Source organism: Cyprinodon tularosa, unplaced genomic scaffold (assembly GCF_016077235.1).
Source record: "Cyprinodon tularosa strain WSP-4 unplaced genomic scaffold, ASM1607723v1 ctg204, whole genome shotgun sequence".
In the NCBI taxonomy this organism is placed as follows: domain Eukaryota; kingdom Metazoa; phylum Chordata; class Actinopteri; order Cyprinodontiformes; family Cyprinodontidae; genus Cyprinodon; species Cyprinodon tularosa.
This window is the reverse complement of record NW_024038751.1, coordinates 682,345-708,139: the sequence shown is the minus strand read 5'-3', so window position 1 is coordinate 708,139 and position 25,795 is coordinate 682,345. Positions and strand designations below refer to the sequence as shown.

At 37.9% G+C, this 25,795-nt stretch overlaps 1 protein-coding gene across 1 annotated transcript; it reads left to right on the top strand.

Moving 5' to 3' along the window:
* Positions 1 to 810: 810 nt before the first annotated feature.
* On the top strand, positions 811 to 24,887 carry tnk1 (tyrosine kinase, non-receptor, 1). The gene is made up of 14 exons (XM_038284951.1): positions 811 to 1,102; positions 2,748 to 2,928; positions 8,656 to 8,726; positions 8,817 to 9,008; positions 9,360 to 9,512; positions 9,602 to 9,879; positions 10,933 to 11,059; positions 11,226 to 11,372; positions 11,475 to 11,569; positions 15,477 to 15,698; positions 17,257 to 17,321; positions 20,776 to 21,221; positions 21,313 to 21,408; positions 24,410 to 24,887. The coding sequence occupies exons 2-14, from the start codon at positions 2,766 to 2,768 to the stop codon at positions 24,584 to 24,586; spliced, it is 2,232 nt and encodes a 743-aa protein (XP_038140879.1). The 5' UTR covers positions 811 to 1,102; positions 2,748 to 2,765; the 3' UTR covers positions 24,587 to 24,887.
* Positions 24,888 to 25,795: the final 908 nt, after the last annotated feature.

The window sequence follows — 25,795 nt, the reverse complement described above, 5'->3', positions numbered from 1 at the left end:
AATGCAGGGAACACACTCGCATTGACATCAGGATACTGTGGAAAGTTCTGTTCTGTCGTCTTACAGCCGCGATCCAAGCTAGCCGACGACTCTTTGTTATCTGTGAAACTTGGTCTCCGTGTTTGCGCCTCCAGGCAGGAAAGCGTGGAAAGTTATCCCATTTTGTAGGTTTTTCCCTCGGCGATCATGTGATGCGCTGTTACAGCCCACAATACAGCAACGGTTTACCATGGTTGAAATCAAGTTACGGTGAAATTAAACGAAATAAAACACGGCTGAGAGGGAGAACACAGGCAATAGTCTAAGGAAGCCGTAAAGTGCGCCGTCAACATGGTCACGACGACCAAGCCCTATTGCGAGGTAACGCAAAAGGTTTTGCGAGGGAACGCAAAAGTTTTTGCGAGGGAACGCAAAAGTATTGCGAGGTAACGCAAAAGTATTGCGAGGGAACGCAAAAGTATTGCGAGGGAACGCAAAAGTATTGCGAGGGAACGCAAAAGAAAAAAAATTCCCCATGTCCCCTAGGGGGCTCCGTACCGTAGCTTTCTAATTACAGAATAATAAAGTTTTTTTTTTTTTTTTTTTTTTTGTAAATCAGTTTAAAAACATCTTATTTTCTTACTGGAAATTTGGTTAAGGTAAAGGAAACAGAAACATTTCTGTTTTGTGATTTATTTCTTTATTAATTGTGTTTGTTTGTTTGTAGTGAGACAGTCCTATCTGACAGCCCGGTGTTTGCTGAGCTCACCGAGGCTCTGCTGCGTTCAAAGCTCAGGTGAGAAACTCAGAAAGGGGTGTGGTCAGCGGAGAGGCGGAGGGAGTCGCTGGTGACAAACAGGTGAATCACAAGAACACCGTGTGCGACGAATTGTGCCAAAGGATATCCTCCTAATCGATCGCCTCTTTTGGGACATTTCTACGGTAGAATCGGACTGTTCTGGACTTTTCCCTTGCATGGTAATCTGTAAAATATAAAACGATCAGGATCCGAATCAGTTTCCAGAGTCTTCCGTCGAACTTCCAGGTTTCGGAGCCGACATGAATCATCTCTTTCTGTGCGGTTAAAGACACCAAGTGAAGACTGAGCTTTTTTGGATTAACGGTGAGGTTGCCTTAAAATAAAGCAGTATATTCATATAAATCTTTTATTTACGTCATAACTGTGGACTTTTTGTTTTTAGGATTAATTTACTAGTATTAATTAATAAATTAATTAATATACAGGGCTAAATGTCATGCATGAGTCAGGTGTTTCTATCTAGGTTAATCTTGAGTTGCTCACACATAAAAATCACCAAAGTAAACAATAGTTGGATTAACCTCACCTGGTCGTTAAAGGTAACGAATTAAAGTTGGAAAGAGAACAGCAGTTATTTAAGTGACTTTTGAAGCTTCATGGACTGTGAAATAAATAACTGAGCTCATGGCCACATGCATACCTTTAGGCTGGGAGGATTTTCAGTAGCTGAACAGGTTAAACATTCATCCCTCTGTACACAAAAGGCCTGCTGCTTACAGACCTCTCTGCTATGTTCTTGTAATGTTTTTTTTTTTTAATGCACAAGAGAAAAAGTTGGCCTTGCTTCTGTAACTTGGGAGTTGTCCCTTAAAATGAGCACAAGTTGCAGCTTGTAGGTTTCATCATTTGAATCATTAATTTTCTGCAGCCTTGTTAGGCTTCCTGCAGAGGTTCATTCATCCCACTGTGGCTGACAGGATAAAGTTTATGCTTCCTGATTCAAACCTGCTGAGCGATGTGTTGATAAGAGGATTTATAGTTGTATTCAGTAACTTCAGGAGGGGTGGGAGGCTGAAATTACAGCATTTCTATGCAACTCCCTTCTTATCAATATTTACCGTAACAATGGCTAAACTGAAACTGGAAATGGAGACCAGATCAGCCAGAGCATGGCTTAGTATTGAGTCTTGTTGTTCTCTCAACACCTGAGCGGGTAAATAAAGGCAATCTTTGCGAGATCTGGTCAAACTGGTGGCTCTGAAGCTCAGACATGCTTACATTTCCACCTCCTAGTTTTCCACAATGTTGCAGAAGCTTCTGCTGGAATGTGGATGACACTGGTGTTAAATAGGAGGAAAAGCACTGGACCTAAATATTACCAAAAAAAACAAAAAACAATGTATTATCCTTTTCTTTTTTTTTTTCTTTGTTGACAATTCTGTAGCTTTTTGGGAATGTGAATCTTAAAGTTACTGGTTTCTTTTTATTCTAATTAGATGGAAAATAATCAAAGATATCACACACACACAAAAAAAACACAATAATTACTTTATACTTTGTTTTAATTGAATTACTTAAATAAATATGTAAGATATTCTAATTTATGAAGGTGCAATAATGGAACTTAGTATACAGAAAATAACTGAGATTTTTGCTTATTAACAGAAAACTGATCAAACGTTTTACTAGCCCACTTCAAGGGATTCCATTATTTAAGGTTTTCATTGCAAATTACTAACCAAGACCTCAAGGGATGCTTCAATAAACAAAGTGTTTATCAAGGAGAGATACGTGACGTGCATGATTTTTGATATTTTGCCTAAGAGTTTTAGACATGTCTTAAGATTTCTGAAATGATTTGACTCTCTCTGAGCATCAATCCCTCTGATCTTCTGTTATCAAGTTATATTTAAGGAGTATTTGTGGACAAAGTTTAGTGGAAGGAGCATTATGATCAGGACTCTGAACATTTAAGAGTTTTCCAACGCATTTGTCGTTATGCCTGCAGGATGGTCAGGGGCAGGTCATGCTGATGGACCAGGACACTCAGTGGCTGTACCAGCTCCTGGCTGAGGTCCAGTTGGAGAAGTTCTACCACCGTGTCCGAGACGGCCTCAACATTACGCGACTGGAGCACTTCAACTATGTCAAGGAGTCTGATCTCGAGCAGATTGGAATCAGCAAGCCAGGTAGGGCTTTGAGCAGATGAAAGATTAAAAACCTGCTGCCTTTTAACTAAACTAAAAGATTTACTCTCTTGGACAATAATATCTACAATAGAAAGAAGGGATTGAAGTGCTCCTTTTACTGGTTTTCAAATAGCATGACTTATTTTAACTGTGTGTATATAATGTTCATAAATACTGTTAAAATGACTAAAAGCTAAACATGCTTATGCATCACTCAATATGAGCATTTTTTACAGTAGTCATATGTAAATGACTACTGTGTTGACTAGTCTTCTTTGAAAGAATATAATCTCTGTTTGCTGGTGATCACGCCTTTTTATGAATCTACAAATAACTTTGTAAGGTTTGGGGTGGCAGAAAAAGATTGACTAGATCAGACACTGCTGTGGCTATGCACTGAGTTATGTCAACAAAGCTATGATGTTCTGATGTGGAATTATTTGTTAGAATAATGCATGCAGTAGCCTCATTTCATATCTACTTTTTTAATAAAACATGACTCAGCTAAAAAAAAAAGTAGATGTTATGCACTACAAAAACAATCTAGAAAAAGAAATAAGTAAAAATGTCTTAAATTAAGTGTGTTCAGCCTAAATTTGAGTATATAAATGAGATGATTTGCCAATGGAATGAGTTGTTTTACGCTCAGAATGAAAGAGTTAAAAATATGCACTAGTTTTTTTCTGATTTTAAGTGTAAATTCTCTTGTTCCATTGGTAAAGTGTCTCACCTACTTCCTCAATTCCTCATTTAAGAAAGAAATGGCTTATTTGGATTTCCATTTTTTGCAGTGTGAAAGATAAAAGCATGCAGCCTCCCTCACACATTAATCCATAAGCAGTAAACAACAAACTATGCAGTCCATGTTGCTCATTAGGTGTCAGCATTGCTGTACTACCAGCCTGATGACAGACGTTTTTTTTAAAGCCGTCACACGGGGGTGCAGAAACACAGACGGCGACGGCCGAAACAAAAAGGAGGAGCAGAGAGAGGATTAGAGAAAAAGAAAAAAAAAGAAAAAAGGAAGCTGTAAATTTAGATTTGTTCACAATGGAGCATGTCAGACATAAACAACAGTGGCAAAAAGTCAGAATGCTAGTATGCTTTAACCAGGTAAAACAAATTTTTTAAGTGTGCATTCCTGTTCACATTGCTTATTTTTCTCTAGAATTTCTGATAACATCAGTTAGATTTCAACTATTTTCAAGTCAAACTAATAAAGAAACATATCACTTTACTTCCAGAACCTTACTGGGCTTCAAAGGGGAGCCATTTTTTTGTAATTTTTAGGAGCTAATGCATTGTTTTATCAGTGGGACTTTTACCCTCCTTGTGTGCTGTTGGTGGTGGTCACTGGGATTGGTGGCGCTGATTGTATGGCAGCCTCGTTTCTGTCAGTCTGTTCCAGGGCAGCTGTGGCTACAGTGTTGTCTACCACCATTAGCGTATGAATAATGTCTGAACTCAGTGTAAAGCGCTTTAGGATCCTCAGACGTGATAAAACCCAGAATAATAACAGGCCATTTATCATAACTTAATGAAACCAGCTGTCCACTAGAAATTGACGAACAAAGTCGTTTTAAGGCCGATACAGATTTATTTTTAACATAACTCTAACCGAGCCCCTACATGTGCTGCTATTGTTTGGGGGCAGATTTTTTTTAAGCTGATACTGCTTTTTCCTCCCCATTTACACAATAAAAATAAAGCAATAATCAAAAACTTACAGACGTCTAATTTTAAACAGAAATAATCCATTTATTAACAAATTAAGCCAAAAAATTAGAATGGATATAAAATAGAGGGAATGGCAATTCATGTAATTGACATGATCTAAGATAATGGCTGCTGAATGCAATAATCAGTCACTGAATGGATTCGTTTGAGCTGAGTTAAAATGGCGGAGTTACACAGCAGAGCTAAAAAAGACAAACCTTTCAGTAAAGAAAGTTAGAATAGGCGTTCTTAAGATTTTAAGTAATTTATATAGAAGCTGTTACATGTTCATTTCCCTTAGTAATTTTGCCGATATGAAAACTAAACTGCCTTAAAAATAAATAATAATCTTAAATTGAACTTGCTGAACCTCAGAAAGCCTGAACTATATGGAGTTTTGATGCTGCAACTTTTTTTCCTTTTTTTTTTTTTTTTAGCAAATTAGTGAAACATGTTTTTCTTTATTCACTCTAAAAGTCATTCTGTAACTTGTAATTCCACCTGTGGGGTGGAAACAAATCTGCTTGTTGTCCATCAATCTTCTGCATTTTGTTATAAACCAAGAGAATAAAAAAATAGATGACGTTTTACAATAATTATTCAATATCAACTATATTTAATTAAATACCTCTCAGTCTGTCAGACATTGATTGTCCTGTGAACACCCGTCCAATATGGCTGTTAGAAGAACCGATTTGATCACTCATCTGAACTCCGCACACATATTAAAAATACATTTAAAACAGCCTCTCCCACATTTCAGCCAATAGTCTTTAAAAGGTTCAGTGAAATTGAACTAAAACCACCCTGCAGTATTGCTCACATTTTAGAAGGTTTTACAGATAAAAGGAAAAGGGGACTAATAGTTGACAGGCATTACCAATACAGAAACATTATGATATCATAGAGCAGACTGGATTTTTATATATGAAAACTAAATTTATCTTGAGGAAATTAGAATGAGTTGAAATTAGCTTTAAAACTAAGACTTATTACCATCATTTCAAGCTAACTCAAAGTGAAAATCTAGGATATAAAGGAAAGTCTAGGCATAAAGAGAGAGTAAACCTTTTGGATAATATATGCTGTGTTTATTAAGTCTTTGAATGACCAAACTGAGATATGAATTCTTAGAATGGCTTCTTGGGAACTCTCCAGTTAAATTATTTTTTCTGTTACAGCTCATCAGGGAAAAAAATTTAAGACAGTTTCTCGGTTACCTCCATTATGAATGCTGGATTCACTTCCAGCCACTCATAACCTAAATTTTGGGTCAAAGTTAAGGTAGTTTTGTTCTCTTGGAAGCTTGTGAATGTGGTTAGCTAAAAGCTGCTGACTATGGGTAAAAGAAAGAGACCAAAAATGTTTTCTGGGAAAGTTGAAATCATGGAGACTCCAGCTGGGACTCTGCCCTCAAGGATTGGTGTAAGGAGGATTAAAGATACCGGCTGGGAATGTAGAGCTATTATTCCCAGATCTGTTTACCAATGGGAGCTGTCTGTGGTTCCATCCATGCCTGTGCCCAACAGGGGTTTATGCTGTTTTCTATTTGTGCTCAGAAGTTGAAATTTTCAATTCGCAAGTCATGGCTTTGTCAAGCTGCTGCCTACCTTTGTGAAGCAGGAAAAAATCTAATACAAAGTGACTCCAGTAGAACTTTTTATTGCCTACCAGGAGTGGGTGACAGTAGTTGAATAAACTCATGGCTCTCAAAATGGTATCGGTGCCCTATTTGTTGGTACTCGCCGATACCGATACCACCATTTTAGGGCAGTATCGGGGCCCCGTCCGATACTGGTATCGGTATCGGTGCAACACTACTATTTATTTGGTATTTAGTTGTATTTCACCCACATCTGTCAATTTAGCTTAATAGCTTTGTACATGTAGAGCCCCATACAGCAGAAATGGTAAATTAAACTCTGCTCATGATTTGTGCACCGAGGGGTTTCAATCAGACATATTTGGAAAGTTAAACACAAATATTTCCATCCTTTCATTAAGCTGGGTTTAATAATTTATGTTCAAAATGATTGATTAATAGCATTACAGAAACATTGTTTATTTGCTGAAATAGTTTACAAGTCACAGCAATTACCATATACTAGGGATGTACTGATACAATATTAATGTTGGATATTGGTCAATTAATAGCATTTGCAATATAATCACAATTTAAGAATCAGAATCAGACATACTTCAATAATCCCAGAAGTAAATTACAGTTTTAGTACAACCGTTCATCACAATACATCACATACATTAGAAAATTAAGAAAACGTTATTTATAAATCGCATTCAATTTAGTTTATGTTTTGATATTATATTAAACAAGACTAGGAAATACATTTTCTACCCCAGTTCTTTAAGTGGCGGTAATATGTTTGAAGTGGGTTTTGCTTCAATAAAAAAGGAATTAAACTTCCAGGTATCATGCAGATCTGTGTATGTAAGTAAAACACATTTCCAAACAAAGGTAACAATAAAAGCTTTCAAGGGATTGAAAAAACTGAAACCCTGGAGTAAAGCATCCTCATGGTTGTGATTAGTGCATCGGAAAATTGAAATAAAATCGCAATCGCAATATAGATAATAACTGCAATTTTGATTTTTAGCAAAATGGTTCAGCCCTATTTCTATCTGGCTGGCATCTAAAATCTCTGATGTTTTCATGCTGATAGAAATACTCTGCTTAACCAAGCCTTTTGTATGTTATAAAATAATATAATGCGATAAAAGCTTGAATGAATCACGCTAATGTCGTATCGGGTCAAAATCAGTATCGCCCATATCTCTAAGCTGCGATATCGGTATCGTATCGGAAAGGAAACTATTGAATTGGAACATCCCTACCATATACAACTTTAATCTCATACCAACACTGTTTAATTTATCTCTATTTTTACAAACAAAACTACATGGTTATGGCATTGTGAATTAGCTCCAGGCCAGTTACGAATACCAACCTTGAGTTTTTCTTTACCAGCTATATGGACAATAGAGTAACAGTGTTGCCCCTTCCTCACCTGTTGCTGTTCCTACACCTTTGCTTTCTCAATAGGAAACAAATTCCGCCGTTTGGATGATTATTTAAAAAAAATGCCAGTCATGATGTGCAAACCAAGATGAGATTGGCAGGAGCTAAAACAACCTTAACAACAAATCTGATGAATTTTGTCAGATTTATAAGATAGGAATTATGAGATATTGAGATATATAAGCTATCTGCAAAGAATATATGCATAAGTGTTTATTTATGGCTCTCTAAGGTTGCAGCTTACAAAAAAAGTTTAAATCTACAACTGGGTACTGGCAGCCGATTTTCTTCTGCGACCCTATTACTGTTTCATAGTCGTTAACCTGAACCTGATTGGTGGAATCCATTCAGGACCTTCCTACTGTAGCAACTGATTTGATTTTACTGTTGCAGCGGTTGGTAAAATTATTGCTTTTGTTTAAAAAAATATAGACATTTTAAAACTTTGTCATACACTTTAGTCTTAATATCATGAAACAGTGAAATCATTATCATACAAGGTGAATCTCATTTTGATTTATGCCCTTTTCTATATTTAACTTTTATACCTACACCTTTAATTATATAAACTTTATGTATTCATTGTAAGCCTGCATAGATTTTATATTAACCAATTGATCCCCAACGATTTTTCGTGTTGACATTAATCAACATCTTTTAACCACATGTGGGCAGGCTGATTGTCCTAAAGGGAAACCTTCAGTCCATAAACAAGTTATGGAAGTGAAGTTGCTCCTGATCTTTCCCCTTTGCTTATCAGAGCCTTCACTTTGACTTTACTCTGAAGTAGAGTTGTGTCCTTATATTCCAGCACTCTCAGATTTAGGTCACCACCCTGAATCTGTGTACCTGTTATCTCTTTGCAGGAAATGCAGAGCTAAAGTTACCCTCAAAGATAAAGAGGCACTTCTATCATACACCGAATATCTTTCAGGCTTCTGATAGCTTATTTTTTTCTTTGTTTGTTTTTACAGCACAAAGAAGATTGTGGGAGGCCCTAAAGAGATACAAGACAGTGTCGCGCTCTAGACAATGGCCGACAAAGGTCTGTTGGGTCCAGATAAGAAATCTTAACTGAACACTTCATGTTTTAAGTGTGCTGTGGAGATTTTAATGAACAAATTGATGCACACAGGTGTTCAGTAATCGAGTTCCAGAGGGAGGGGAACAGTTTGCCACAGGTGGCCCAGTTCAGTCGGCGGAGAGCGCCGGGCGGACTCCGCCCCGTCTGATCCAGGACAGCGAGCTGTTTCTGGGAGAGAAGTTGGGCTCTGGGTCCTTTGGAGTGGTGAAGAGGGGCGAATGGCGCACCCCCGCAGGCCGCGTGGTGAGAGAGCAGACAGAAAAGTGTCAATTGACTTTTCAATTGACTTTATATCAGTTTTAGTCATTTTTGGATGAATACCTTTGCAATTTATTCATTTGTAAGCTATTGTGGTTTCCACTGGAGAACGTTTAACAGCTTGATTTTACAAAGCCAGAATAAAAACCTATCCAGGATTTTTTATTTGCTTTTTTGATTTCAGAAAGTCCCTTAAGAAATAAGCCTGTAAAAGCAATGAATGAATGAGACTACTGTCTGTGCACTAAGCATATTTTTAAAAGGAAGCACACGATTCGTATTTATCACTCCTCGGTTAATGTGATTTGATATGTGACTGTTTGTATGGACCCATAGCTACCAGTGGCAGTGAAATCACTGAAGAGCAGTATGTCCAGACAGAGTGACACCCTGACAGACTTCCTGCAGGAGGTCACCACCATGCAGTCATTGGACCACCCCAACATCATCCGACTCTACGGCGTTGTCCTCACACTTCCTCTGAAGATGGTGAACTATTATTTGAGTTGATTGGAAAAATGTAAGCGTGTCCTCCAGTACAGAAATGTTCACCGTTTTGTTTATTTTTTCCACATTAGGTAACAGAGTTGGCCCCTCTGGGCTCATTATACGACACCCTGCGTGCCCGTCAGTTCGAATACCCCCTGCTGCGTCTCTGGCTTTTTGCCACCCAGATTGTGGCAGGAATGGACTATCTGGAGACCCGGAGATTTATCCACAGGGATCTGGCTGCTAGGAACGTGCTGCTGTCTTCCAAGGACGTGGTGAAGATTGGAGACTTTGGTCTGATGAGAGGCTTAAGTCAAGATAGAGACCATTATGTCATGGGACCACACAGAAGGATCCCCTATGCATGGTTAGTTGGTGGGACAATTTGTTAAGATTCAGTTTGGCATTTTACAAGAAAATTTATGCTTGCATAACCCAACTTAAAATTATATTAATATGAAATTGCTCAACTGAACAAAAATCACATAGTGATAGGCTGTGTTTCAGCATTTGTTTATTTGTTTGATGGCTTAAAGCTATTGAAAACACCCAGTTTCTTAAAAAGTGTGATATTAGATTAGGTCATTTTTAAAGAATGATTTTTACACAAATGTTTTTCTTTTTCTATTGTCCATTCAAAGGCCCATACAATCCTAGAAAGGGATGCAGATTCAGTTATTCTGCTGGTAGGTCATCAGGTCACAAAATATGTAAGCTACCTTAGAAGCTCACTGCTCAAAAGAGAGCATTGCTGACTATCTAACTGCAGGCATGTACATTTTCCTGTTGGTCCCCTTTTCTCATCAAGCCCAAATGCCATGCAGCAATCTACAATGCAAGTTTAAAGCACTTTATGCTTCCCTTTGCTGATCTTCTTATCTACACTGCAAAAAATGGAAATCTAAATAAGTAATTTTTTTTCTTTAAAAAGTGAATTTTTCTTGAGTTGAGAAGGTAAGTGTGACACTTTGCAAATGGAACAAGAAAATATATAGTTAAAATAAGAAAATAAAATGGATTGCTTTATTTGAACCGTATGTTACGTAATTATCTTACTTTAAGTGTAAAAATACTCATTCCATTGGCAAATCCTCTTATTTATCCACTCAAATTAAGGGTAAACACAGTTCATTTAAGAATTTTTTACTTATTTCTAGATTGTTTTGCAGTGTGGCAGGATTTTGATCCTGCTTATACTGCTAAAATGATCATTAGGTATTTGATTGACCAGCAAAATGCTCTGAATTAAATCCCATCCACAGAGAATACATTAGATAACAGCAATTTAGATTTTTAAAGCAACCTGAGATATCTCATTATCTCATAAGTGTGCTAGTGTGCTGACTTTGGACTTAATATTTTAATTTAATTAGGTGTTTATTATAAGCTAAATTAACAAGAATAACATGTTTTTCTCCAGGTGTGCCCCAGAAAGTCTCCGTATCGGCTCTTTCTCCCATGCCTCTGACGTCTGGATGTTTGGTGTCACCATGTGGGAGATGTTCACCTACTGTGAGGAGCCTTGGTTTGGGCTGTCAGGGAGACAGGTACATGCTTATGCCACTGTCTGAATGTTGATTTAATGTTTTTGTCGTGCCAGTGAACGCATTTGTTGAAACGCTTGGAATGTACGTGTCTCCACCCACCCGCTGTTTGTTACACCAATGACTCAGAGTTCTGGTATCGCAGCAAACACTGCTCTGTTTGGTACAGATTTTGTGGCGTGTCGAACAAGATGGAGAGCGACTGGAGAAACCTGCAGATTGTCCTCAGGAGCTCTATATTGTCATGAGGAAGTGCTGGGCCGTCAACCCTGGTGACAGACCCAACTTTGCAACACTCACAACAATGCTGGCAGAGGTTTCAAGCTTTTTTTTTTGTCTCAGCAATTAAAATCTTAGCATCCGCATTTTATTATATAACCTCGTCAGCATCTGAAATTACACTTTCCTTCATTTACAGACTAAGCCAGCACAGGTCCAAGCAACAAGAGAATTTGCAGAACCCAGAAAACTCCCTCTTGCTCCAAACGACATTGTGACTGTCATCGACCACGGGTGAGTAAAAAGCTTCAGCATCAGGACAAAAACCTTCAGCTGACACAATCAGTCTTTGTTGTGTTTGAAAGGGGAGATTTGATTCAGTCTTTCTGAAACCGGCATTCCTGTCGTAATTCTGAAGTCCTCGAATGCATTCACCTTTGTTTTTTAAACAAGTCAAACAGCTTTAACTCCACCCTTACCGTAGAGCTTTTATTTGTCATTAAGCATCTTTACTCAAGTTTTGGTTTGCCTTTTTGTTTCAGTCATTTGTTTATTTCCCTTTTTCAGGCCTCAGTAGACATATTTTTAGTCTCTTTAACACTTAATTATTTAACTTTATTAATCTCACACTGGAGAAATTCACTCTCTGCATTTAACCCATCTCCTCGGGGAGCAGTGTGAGATTAAGGGTCTTGCTCAAGGACCCTGAGTGGCAGTCCGTGGGAGTCAAACCTAGAACCTCAATGATTTAAGCGCAATGCTCTAACCACTAGGCTACCACCTCCCCACTTGGGCTTGGTCTTCAACTTTTAACTAAAACTTCACAAGTGATTTTAGGTAGTGTTACCCTCATGTTAGAGAGGTGTTCTTGTGCTCTGAGAAGGTTGTAAGTACGATCCCCACAGCCTGCACTCTGGGTCCCTGAACAAGACCCTTAATCCCACACTGCTCCCTGGGTACCGCACAATGGCTGCCCACTGCTCCCCAAGGGGATGGGTTAATTTCTCCAGTGTGAGATTAATGAAGTTCTATTATTTTATTAATTATTATTATTAAAGCAAATGATTTACTTTTGTTTATGTTTATCTTATTTATCATATAAAACCTCAACAGAGCCCCCTGTATGTGAGTAAACTATATCGTACTCACTGCACCCATCACTGTTAGTGATCTGGGCTTGGACGAGCAGGACAAAGGGCAAGTTTGAAGCAGAAATCGTAAAAAAAAAAATTCCATTAGCGCAGTAGAAACTTTATGATTACTGGATGCACAATTGTGTAAAAGTTAATGATTTTCTGTTGATGCAGAACAAGGCTTCCATGATATTCGGGAAATGTAACTTTGGGATGTCCTTGTTAAACGCCCTGATGGTGATATCAGTCATGATTAACCCAGTTTTACTCGCCGTTCTTCATCAGAATCAGAAATACTTAATTAATCCCATCCAGAGGGAAATTATTTTGTTACACGCTCCAGTTACAGTTATTTATTTATATATACGTATACGTGTATATATATATATATATATATATATATATATATATATATATATATATATATATATATATATATATATATATATGTATGTGTATATATATATATATATATGTGGTTATATATGTGGCAAAAGCTTGTAGGAGACTTAAAGCTATATCTCCACATATTAAAGATTAAATATAGATCTGAAAAGGATCAAAATCTACACAGTTAGTGCTATAAGCTACTTCACACTGCAACGCAGGGTTCTTGCCAGCATATTTCAGGGTAGCGAGCAATTATGATAAAAAATAAAAAATAAATAAAAAAGTCGCTAGTAAGTCCGGGTCAAACCAATTGCGTCTTACTTTTTATTCTCTGGTCCAATTTTTTTTTTTTTTTTTTTTTTTCCATGTCAGACTGACTGTATAGAGAGGTAGGATTTCAGTCCTGTCTCTGTTCCCCACTGCTAAGCAATTACCCACATTTGACTTGGACAGATTTAGAAAAGTTCTGAAAAAAAGAGTAATATATTAAACACATAATGGAAACTATGCTAAAAGAAAAAGGAAACACGTCTGTAGGACAGTTTCTATGGGTACTGGGTGAGCTTGTCCAACATGATTTTTTTGCCGGATCGGACAAAATCAGATGTGGTGTGTTCAGGGCTTTTTTCCGAAAATCAGGCTGATGCACACATTTTTTTACGACACTGGATTTAAAATCTGGGCTTCCTCCCCAGCGTATTCCAGCACAGATGCTTGTTTTGCTGAAACTTTTAGAATTACAAGGAATTATGCTGATTACCTAACTTTAAATGAGTGTAACAATCGCAGAAAGTGTTTTTAAATTAATTTACCTTCTCATTTGCACACATACATGAGGAAAGCAATGTGAACCCCGCACAGTTAAGCCCATCATAGGCTCAGCTTACCAAGGCAGGAGAACATGCTAAAGGGAAAATGGCAGAAAGCAAGCTTTAAAAACAATTATAAATAAAATAAAAAATCCTTGTGAGAACCTTTCAACCAATAGTTTGCTACGTTCCTTTTGTCAAATACCCACTAACAAGGTGATCATTTGAGATGGCTTTAACATTATGCTAATTTTGTGCCAGAGTTTTAAAAATATCAGTAGACATTTTCTTTATAGAGCTCCGTCTCTATAAAGAAAATATCTACTGATATTTTTTGTAAACTCTAAATACGTAACCAGAAGAAAAAAATATCTAAAAGATTGGAGAAAAAGAAACAAAAAACAAAAAAAGACAATTATTTACATCCTGGTTGCCAGAGGAAAGGTGTCTGATATAGAACAATTATCAGTTCTGATGAACAAGTCATAATGACTTGCTGTGACAAACTTGATAAAAGGAGCAGCCAGAAGGACTCAAACATGTTTGTTTTTTTTGTTTGTTTTTATGTGTCTCTTATAGAAACAAAATAGATATCAGTTTTCACAAGATGATATTGACAGAACCTAACAATATATATATATATTTTTTTATTTCAGTCAATACAGTATGATTTTGATGTGGAAATAAACAAAATAAAAAGTCAATCAATACAAAATGCATTAAACATGTGCTATTTTTGCTAAAGTTATATTACTATATATATTTAAATATAATTACTTCCACCTCTATGAGAATGTAGAAACAGACTACATTCTCTAATGTTTGCTATTTAAGCAAAAATTATTTTATTTAGGATTCCAACAATTTTTCCATTTCAAAATTCTGTACTTTTCTAGGCTTAGATTTTTAACAGTTTTTCCCAACCTGCCCTAACCAGTTGGAAGTTGTGTCAAAAACATTCAATTATTATCTGTAGGAAACAAAACAGTGTTGAAGGGGGATTCCAGTGTTATTAAATGCTATTTCTCCTCTTTTACAGCATCTGCAAAAAACCTGGGGTATTTTCATTTAATAACCTATATGTGGTAGATCTAGATTTGATTGTTTATATTAAAGGGGAACGCCTTTTTTTTTTTTTTTACATTGGCCCTTTGATTTTATGTTATTACATCATGTTCCACTCACCCATATGAGTTTTTTGTCATTTGGAGCCGTTCTGAAGATATTTAATTAGGTTATATCCAAGCAACGTCTTCCTATGGGCAACGAGTTGAAGGCACAAACTGAACTGTTCATAATTTATTCTTTATGGTACGCCAGCATTCATAACATGTAGGCGAATCACTGTCCCGCAGACATCCGCGGTTATATTTTTTATATTTATATCTTTTTTTAAACAAAGTGGAGTGTGTATGACGTCATCCGCGCGCGCTGGCTACCATTCATTCATCCTGTCTGCTGATCTACTCAGAGTTGATTAAACTACCACACACCAGCCTTTATGAAACTGAAAATTCTGAGTTTTCAACCTCAGGCTAGATCAATTCAGAGTTGAGGATTTAAGTCTGAGTTTGTTAAACCTGTGTTGTTAAACTGACTGCTGATCTTTACAGAGGACATGTAAGGATTGCAGGCATAAAGTTTGTTTTTTTCAATTCTATAACATTTTCCACAACCTAATGACACGTTTTGTTATTTTCAATAAAGAATTTAAAACATTCTTTATTTTCCACATTTTAATACTTTATTGTTCAACCAAAAAAATATGAGCTGGACACAGACTAAGAGTTTTCTGGTATTATTTTTTCTTTCAGTTGAGTTTTAGTTCAAATGATCTGCTTTTAATCAGATGTTCTCCTTGTATCTCAGGCTGGAAATGAACGAATGGCGTGGGCAGAACCAGAGGACGCTGGTCGTCGGCTGGTTTCCTGCCACTCTCACTGTGCCCGCAACCACTTCCAGCAGCTCGGGGCCCAATCCACCTCCAGGTATTCCCATCATCTCCCCCCCAGTAAAGGGAAGCCTGCAACACACGGGGCATGGAGACGTCCATCCTGACCGCAGTTGGGGAACTCCAGAGAGGCTGGAAGAGTCAGTAAATCTCCTCCTCTTTACTCATCTTCCATCTCGCAATGACTGACGTACTTGTTCTAACATGACCTTCCTAATTGTTGGTGGGAAATATAAATATTTGTTATTATTAGCCCTCATATCATTATCTAGTGTCTAACCAATTATCTGCTGGCTTTAGGATAGCTCTAGACAAAGGGAAACCTCAGCTGTGATGTGACTCATTAGTGACCTGACTAGACAGAATTAGAGTTAAAAAGTCACTTGACTCATCCAATAATGACGTGTTTTTGTTTACATATGAAAGTTGTGAGTTTAACAAGCTGCTCCCTGTAGTTAATTAATTGGACTAAGGAAAAGGCTCATTAGATGACATGGTTTTAAGTCTGCAAAGTTTTTATGCTTCTTATTTTTCTGTTCTTGTGTTTAAGAATTAAAAAAAAAACCTATTTATAAGCTTTTTTTGAAAAAGTTTCTGTTTTATTTTCCTTGTATCTTAAGACAATGAGCTTTACTGGTTTTACTGAGTTCAGCTTCGTGCAGAACACTATATTGTTGTGGCACCCCTGGAAACTATGTTTAAAAAGCCTTTTTAGATTCTTGTGGGAAAATGAAATATTTTCTGTAATCCCTTCCTGAGTTGACTCATTACACAGAGAGAGGTGTGGAGGAGTTCAGCCTGTTCTGGTGGTTCTGTTGAGGTGAAACTGAGGCCCAGGTTTCTCTAATTATAGGGGTCTTCACTCCGTCACGCATTTTTAAAGAAACTGATATCTAAATGACATAGAAGTTACTTTAATCTGGAAGAAATGACATTCACCCTCCCTCATGTTTTCCTTAGCCATTGTAAAAAATCTTGTAGTCCATTTGATGGTCTAGGTCTGCAGAGACCATCCCCCTTGTTACTTTCCAATTTTTTTTTTGTTTTAACTTTTTTCAATATTAAACATTTTGAGAATCAGGATTTTGAGCTTTCATTATCTATAGGTCATAATTATAAGAATCAAATGCTTGAAATTCTTCACTTTCTGATATGAATGTCAAAAATCTTTAACATTTTCTCTTTTTTTTTAATTGGACATGAATTTTGTAGTTCATACTTTCCTGTGTTGCTTTGTTAATATCATGTGACACATATTTTAGCATTAGGATTAGTTGCTAACCAAGATGGAAAAGTTATTGCCTTTTTTCTAATTGCAAGCAAAATTAAATTTCGTTTTAGGATTTTTACTCATCTTTATCAAGAAAAGCAGAAGACACTGAGTGGAAAATTGAATAAAATAGAATTCAACTTTATTGTCATTACACTGTAATAAATACAAAGCAATGAAATTAACTCTCTGCATTTGACCCCTTGGGAAGCACTGGGCTGACACAATGCAGAGCCCGTGGAGCAGTGTGGGGTTAAGGGTCTTGCTCAGGGACCCAGATTAACAGTCTGTGGGAATGAGTGGGACTTGAACCCAGAACCTGCAGGACCCAAGCGCAATACTCTAACCTCTAGATCACCACTCCCCTTAGATAGATGCATAGATGATATCTGTTGGTTTAATGTACTTGTTTTTCCTCATATGTGCAGCAACGGCAACTGGAGGTCGGGACCTGGCAGGGAGCGCGAGGGAACCAACCTTCAGAAAATGGCAGGTAAGAGCTGGAAGTAACCACAATGGTATGAGTATGCTCCTGCTTTTACAATATTAACAAACATAAGAACAAATCTTTAGATTTAAAAACTGTGCTCTGCTAAAAGCTGATCATGCTGTGTGTGGGTTATTGTATTTTCTTACATTGTGGGACCCATTTTCTGAAAAAAAAAAAAAAAAAAAAGATGTGAGCAGCAACTGCATCTCGTGGCTGAACCCCATGAGTGGAATCGCTGTTTTAGGGTCAAGGGTCACGGTTTGAGACTAAGGTATGAATTGAGTTTAAGCTGGGTTAAGGGTTAGGTATGAACGGTTATGTTTAAGGTAAGGGTCACAGTTAGGCTGTAGAAATGGGTTAGAAATTAATGGAAGTCAAGGGAAAGGCCCCACAAAGATATTGAAGCAAGTTTGTGTGTGTGTTTGTGTAGGGAAGGGGCTTTTAAATATATAAAAACCTGCATTAGCAATGTTGTTATCCTCCATATCTGCTGGTTATGAGGGAAACAAAACTTGTATAGTACAACCCAAATAAGTTACATTAAGCAACTACGCTCCCTGTTGGCCATATTTAGTACCTTATTTTTTGCTGTCTGATTTTTCCCTCCTGATCTCTGTATCGATCTATGAATGTGTTCATGTTTGTAAGCAAGGCTGGATTAATGTGATCCTAGATTTAAAGGTGATGGCCACAAGTGTCACTCCTACCAGCCAGTAAAAGGTGCACTCACCCTTTCTCCTCTTCACTGTTTGCCTGTTGATTGCCAGTTCTGTGAATACCAGTGTTTAGTGTTGGCATCATAACTCAAATGTTAAACTAATATTCATTTTTGTTTTTCTTTCTTTTGTTTTTCTCTTTTGGCTTAAATCTTATTCAGTGCATTGCGAAAATATTTCAACTTTTCTACCTTTTGCCACATTTCAGGCTTCAAAGTTAAAGATATAAAACTGTAATTTTGTGTGAAGCACCAACAACAAGTGGGACACAATCATGAAGTGGAACGAAATCATTGGATATTTTTAACTTTTTTTTAACCGACAATGAAAACTGAGAAATTAGGTGTGCAGAATCATTCAACCCCATTTGAGTTAATACTTTATAGTGGCGCCTTTTGTTGCGATTATAGCTACAAGTCGCTTGGAGTATGTCTTTATCAGTTTTGGTAATTCTTCCTAGCAAAACAGCTGCAGCTCAGTGCTGTTGGATTGGCAAGCTTTTTTCAACAGCAGTTTTCAGTTCTTTCCACATATTCTCGATTAGATTCAGGTCTGGATTTTGACTTGGCCATTCTAACACCTTAATATGTTTATTTGTAAACCATTCCATTGTAGATTTGCGTTATGTTTTGGATATCTGTCTGATTGGAAGATAAATCTCTGTCCCAGTCTCTGTCTGGTCTTTTGCAGACTCCAGCAGTTTTCTTCCAGAATGCTCCTGTATTTGGCTCCATCCCTCTTCTCATCAATTTGAACCATCTTCCCTGTCCATGCTATAGCAAATTAGGCCCAAACCATAATGCTGCCACCACCGTGTTTGACAGTTGGGATGGTGTGTTTAGGGGGATGAGCTGTGTAGCTTATACAAAGGGGCGACAGTGGCGTCAGATGTAGGAGTTTGCCCTGAAATCGAAGGGTTGACGGTTCAAGCCCCGACTCCGACTTTCATTGTCGTTGTGTCCTTGGGCAAGATACTTCACCTGCATTGTCTACATGTAGCTTGCCACCATCAGTGTGTGAGTGTGTGTGTGAATGGGTGAATGAATGTAGTGTAAAGCGCTTTGGTCAAGTCTCCTAACTTGAATAAAGGCGCTATATAAGTACATGCCATTTACCATTTACTTATGCGCCAAACATACGTTTTACATTGTTGCCAAAAAGTTTGATTTTGGTTCTATCTGATCAGAGCACCTTCTTCCATGTTTGCTGTGTCTCCAAGGTGGCTTGTGAAAAACATTAAACAAGACTTTTTATGAATATTTAATAAATGGCTTCTTTCATAAAGGCCAGATTTGTCCAGTATACAACTGATTGTTGTCCTGTGGACAGAGTCCACCTCAGCTATAGATCTTTGTAGTTCATCCTCCGTGATCACGGGCCTCTTGGCTGCATCACTGATCAGTTTTCTCCTCGTTTGAGCTGAAAATGTAGAGGAACTGCCGGGTCTACGTAGATTTGCAGTGGTCTGATACTCCTTCCATTTCAGCATTATCACTTGCACAGTCCTCCTTGGGATGTTTGAAGCTTGGGAAATCATTTTTTTATCCAAATCAGGCTTCAGGCTTCTGCGACTATCACAGAGCAGGTGCTTTTACACAGAGACTTGATTACACTCTGGTGGACTCTATTTATCATCATCAGTCATTTAGATCAACATTGGATCCTTCAGATATCCTCACTGAACTTCTGTGAATGATGCTACCACCCCCATGCTTCACAGTAGGGATGATGTTCATGGGATGGTCCTCATCCTTCTTCTTTCACCAAACATGGTTAGTGAAATTATGACCAAAAGTTCTATTTTGGTCTCTCCCATGACTCCTCTGGATTATCCAAACAGTCATTGGTAAATGGCCTGTGCTTGTATACCGTTTTTTCAAGTCAGGAGACTTGACCAAAGCGCTTTACACTACATTCATTCACCCATTCACACACACACTCACACACTGATGGTGGCAAGCTACATTGTAGCCACAGCTGCCCTGTGGCTCACTGACAGAAGCGAGGCTGCTGTACACTGGCGCCCTCTGACCACCATCAGTAGACAATGCAGGTGAAGTGTCTTGCCCAAGGACACAATGACACTGAAACCCGGAGCCGTCAATCCTTCAATTTCAGGGCAAACTACACCAGACACCACTGTCGCCCACAGTCATTGGAAAATTTAAGACGGGCCTTGACATGTGCTGATTTAAGCAGGGGAAACTTCCATGCCATACATGATTTTAAACCATGACGTCTTCATGTTTGTGTCCCACTTGTTGATAAAATTTTATATCTTTATTTTTAAACCTGAAATGTGGCAAAAGGTCAAAAAGTTCAAGTTTCGCAAGGCACTATAGATGGTACAGCCATTTCTCAGCTCTATCACAGAACTAGTAGGATCTAGCCTCACCTGAGCTCCATGTCATGTGACTTAAACCTACTTTTTCAATTGGTGTGCAATTTTTTTTGTCGATGTTGCAATCATAACCAGAAAAATTTATTTATTTTGAATGCCATTTTTTAAGATGATTATTTGTAATGTTTTTTCAGTAGAATTACTACTATTATTCTGCTCAAAGAAGTATGTTGTTGATGTAGTTTTTGGGAGAAAGGAATCATTATGGAGAAAAGTTGTAACTATGATTCTGAGTGGTTACTTGCTGTATTAATCTGTTTGTTCTTCATTGATAAATCCACCATTCTTTCAAAACTCCTCTGAAAGTGTTGTTGAAAGGAACTTTTTTCTGTACTTTCAGGAATGTCTCAGAGCCTGGAGTCAGTCCTAAGTGGACCGCGCCCTCGTGCTCACACAGTAGGGGCTGTAAAAGTGGATCAACATGGCAAACTCATGCCTCCCGCCATGATCGCTCGGAGCATGATGGCACAGCAGGACATTCGGCGCTTTAGTGAGGCCAGCCTCGCCCCTCCTCCTCGGCCGCCACCCCCCAACCTGAAACGCTTGAACATGAAGAATCAGAGGAAGCCCATAGTTCAGCCCCCCATTGGCACCCCATGGCCTCAGCAAATGGCCATGTCCCCCCCAGCACAAGCAACTCCACCCAGTGTATCAGGGTCCAACCTGGTCAAAATGGCCCAGATGACACGTTCAACCCCACAGCTGGATGAGGACCAAAGGGGGGGAGGAAAAGACAGAGAGAAATCTCATTATGCACAAAACTCAAAGGAGAACCTCGTTGCTCAAGTAAGAAGTTACTTACAGGTTACCTACCGTGCTTTTTCCTATAAATGAACCTCAATGAAGGGATGTTAATTCTGTCTATGGCATTGCTCAGGTGATGGAGGCTGTACACGGCGTGACCACTGAAGAAGTGCAAAATGCACTTCAACGTAATGACTGGAAGCCAGCACGGGCTGAACAACAACTCAAGGTAGGACAATAAGAACAATGTTTTCTGCACAAATAATACAAACAAGCAGGAATCTATATATATTTATATTTGACACAAAGTAGATACTGAAGGGGGGGGGGTTTACAGAATGCCCTAAGAGTAGAGAGGAAGAATGCTTGCTCCCGTTAGCTTGTCGGCTCCTCTCCTAATGAAAATGAGGCTTCGTGGGCTCTTTATTTCAGATCAGCACGAGCTGCACTCAGCGTCTGCATTGGTTCGACAGCTTTAATGCAGTAAATGTCAATATGTTTCAATTTGGGACATTTGTTCACCTTCTTGCCTTTCTTCTTTTAATTTTTAACTTTGATTTCCCTTCCTTAATGGTTGAAGAAAATTCCATAGAAAAGTCACACCTTTTCATAAACCGCCTGGTTCAAAGCTCTGGAAAGAAAGTAGCAACTTGTATTTCAGAAAACACAGTATAAAAATCCAACCTTCAATTCAAGTTGGTGTGTCCAAGGAGAAACTGCTCCTATTTAAAATCATTATTGTCAACAGAATCAACTGCTGCAGTTATTGGTAGCCCTGCTGCTTAAACTTGAAGCCACCATCTTTTCAAACAGGACAGCACATTTCAATCTTTTTCTATATTTCACAAGGTTGAAGGATACAGATAGAGGGATCTTTGACTTCTCCCCTTCATGCAATCTCTTCTACCATACCCAGATACTCTCTTCTCAGAAACTCCCCCTGTTGTTGTGCAAAGTTCTATTCAGCAGCTTATTACCAGTTTTCCAGCAGTAGCTACCACATTTCTTTTAATCTCAAACATCCTGTTACTTAAAACAATTTGAATCACCTTGAAAGTCCTCCAACATAAACAGTGGCCCTGAGGTGCTTTTCCACGCACTGAGCTCAGCTTTACACCACACCCATTGTCAGTGTTGGGAAAGTTCTCTTTCTATGTGAACTAGTTCAAAGTTCAATTCACACATTTTAAAATGAACTAGTTCAGTTCATAGTTCATAATTCAAAAGTTTGAACTAAGTTCACAGTTCCAAAAAATGAACTAGTTCATAGTTCTTTTTTTTTCATATATTGCTCAATTACACCATAGCCTACTGTAGAAGCACAGACAGCAATTATTTTATCAGTTGTAACTCTGAAACTGTGCGTCAGATTTCATCTTCATATCCAGTTTTTAATCCTTATCCAACCAGGGTTTACATTAGCATTGAGGGGACAGCATTTCCCCATTGTTGCTTTAACGCTTTGTTACTGTAAATTCACTTCACACTAGTAGCAGCTGCAGCTTTCACCCCTACAGTATATTCTCAAAAACATCAGGAAAAATGTGCTGCTTGAATGGTCTTTTTTTATGAGGAATTATTAAAAGAAAAACAGGAAAGTAGTCTTTAAGGTGCAAATGTTTTTTTAATTTTAATAATTTTTCCCATTTGAAATTCCATTTCAGTACATACTAAAAAGGAATACTGGAATCCTGGAAAATTATACCAGGCAGGTTTAACAAACAAGTTACATGAATAGTAAAACCCTCAACTCAAGAACATTTTACTAACACAAACTGAAGGACCAGGCTGAGGTAGGAATTTAAGGTTACTGAAGTGCGGATTTTTTTACTGAAAGCCGGCAGGCAAAGTTTACAGAGAAATGTAAGATTGTTGCCATTGTCCTCACCGACCACCTGGTCATAAACCTGTTTTAAGTGATCATACTGCTGCTTTGTCGCCTCCACGGTCGCCTCCATGCTGCTGTGGCTTCCACGCTGCATTTTGTTTTGATGACGCATGCGGCTGTAGGCTACGACACTGGTAGCTGGTGTTGCCAGATTGGGTGTTTTTCCCGCTACATATTAAGGCCTGTTTACGGTGTGATTTAGCCGGGGTTTCGCCTGGAGGACTCTATAGAATTCTGGCAACCTATTGAACGAAGTTGAACTGAGAGAGCGTGCCGTTCACAGACACCAGAATGAACGCGTTCACAATAACGTTCATCAGGCAGTAATGCAGTACGTTCAGTTCACGTTCGCCCAAAATATGAACGAGTTCATGAACTTTCGTTCAATGAACGCGTTCAGGCACAACACTGCCCATTGTTTTGTAGCTGAAACAGCCCATTCTTGGTGGAGTTAATGTTTACATTTCTCGGTTGTTGTTTTTTATTAATGATAGTGCAGAAAAGTTTAAGCGGTCCAGGCTTTGTTTCCCTACAGCAAGTTGACTTATAGAGTGCCTTTAATTGTTGCTATAGAAACCCCCAGAACACCCCTCCTTACTGATCCTGCAGACATGGGTTCTAATGAATTAATCTAACCTGTTCAAACTGTCCTTCTGAGGGTAGCTTTTCTTATACCAAACCGTACTATTTCAAGTGAGGTAAAGCAGGGTATATTTATCTATATAACACATTTCTGTGACGTGATAATTTAAAGTGCTATACATGGAAGAAAAAAAAAGCAAAAACGACCTAGAGGAAAATACACCCCAGTGCCATAATAGCGGAAGGTAAAAAATATGAGTTCAAATTTGATTTTTTTTAGGAGGAGCCTAGGGTTTAAGCACTTTTTTATAGTTTGTTCCTGATTAGTAGAGTATAAGAACCAAAATCTGCTTTTAAATGTTTGCAATGAAAAGGTAAAAAAACAGGAATTTAACATGATCTAGAGGAGGCAGAAATATAATGAGAAAGGAGATCCACATTTTATCAAAACCACTTTAAAGGATAAAAACAATACAGTCTGTTGTTAAAATCCATTATTAGTTTTTTTAGATAAATCTTAATTTTATTATATTTCTATGCTTTGATTCTACTATGTTAGGAAGCCCAGGTTTTAATGTTGTAAGGTATCTGGAAGTTTTTAGAGTTAATAATTTTTCATTTTAAATAAAGGCAGTCTACAGAATGCCAATGCTAGTTTCTTTAAAGGAAATACCGTACGTTATTGACGTGTATAAAGTATTTTTCTATAATATTTTTTTTCGCTGCATTTAACAAAGCTATGGTCTTTCTGTCTCCTCAGCTGGACCAACTCTATGCGCTCAGACTCTGCTCTATAGAGGACTGTATCAAGATCCTAACCAAATACCAGTGGAACCTGCAGATGGCCAGCAGATACCTCATACGGGTGTCCCGGGAAGAAAGGCTTGGCCCCAGCGAGAGGGATCGACCTCAGATTAGCGCAGAGAGACGAGTCTGAGGACATTTCTAGCTGCTTGACTTGCTGATGCCTGAAATTTTGGGAAACACCTTGCATGATTAACCTACTTTAGGACATGTTGCTGCCTGAAATGGCTGCTTTAATGTTGGCACTGAACTGAGCATATTAAAGGAACATGAAGGCTTAAAAATAGGATGCACAAGAGACTAAAAGCCCCCAACCACTGTTTTTATATTTTCACTTTGCCATTATTCACCAATTTTTTATTAATGTATGTATGTATGTGTGTAAATATTTCCTTAGTCATGCATTTGATGAATAAATGTCGAGATAAAAACCACTCAGTCTCTTAATTGTGAAAACACTTGATAATCAGTCTGAACTTTTATGAATAACCTTTTTTACCAGTGGGTTAAAGATGCATTTTAAGAACAATTGGACCATTTGACCACAGAAAGTCTAGTCTGGTATTCAAGTTTTCTGCCTCTTTTTTACTAGTTTCTGTATGGATCCAGATCTAAGAGCACAGTAGTCATGTCAGGGGAAAAAGGTATGAATCAAAACTTTTCCCCAAGCTATCTGGAGAGAAAAAACCGAGTCCCAATTTTTGTTAAAGAATCCCCATCGGGACTGAAGCAACTTCTTTTTTGATTGAATAATAAAGACACAAATGTCCTACCCATTATATGGTCCAATCAAAAAATTTTTTTACTTATTTTACAATTTAAAAAGTTACTTTAAACAAAAAAGACTGCACTTCTATCAAATAAAACATTATCAATCAAAGAAAAGCAGTGTTCATATGTATTTTTTTGAGTCTCAAATATATTTTTGCATTCAAATACTTTTTTTCTTTGATTGAAAAGTTTTTTTTTTCATTGAAGTGAAGATTTTTTTAATTGAAAATATATTTCTTTTGATTGAAGCAACCTTTTTTTGATTGAATAATAAAGAAACAAATCTACCTTCATAGACTAGTTGTTTCTTCATCAGATTTAATGATGACTGGCAAGCAACTTTAATACCATTTTCCCACTGGCTGAAACCCATTTAAACCCTGGAATAATCTGCTTTTAGTTGCAGTGGGAACAGCTCACTGACTCATGCATACCTGGGTCAAAAGACTTGGCAGGCTACCCACGTTAAAATCGCCTCGGCTCTGATCGGCATGATGTGGGAACATCAGAGCCGGGTTGACCTGCTAAAATACATGATACCATTGACATTGACACATCGAGCCAGCTGAGT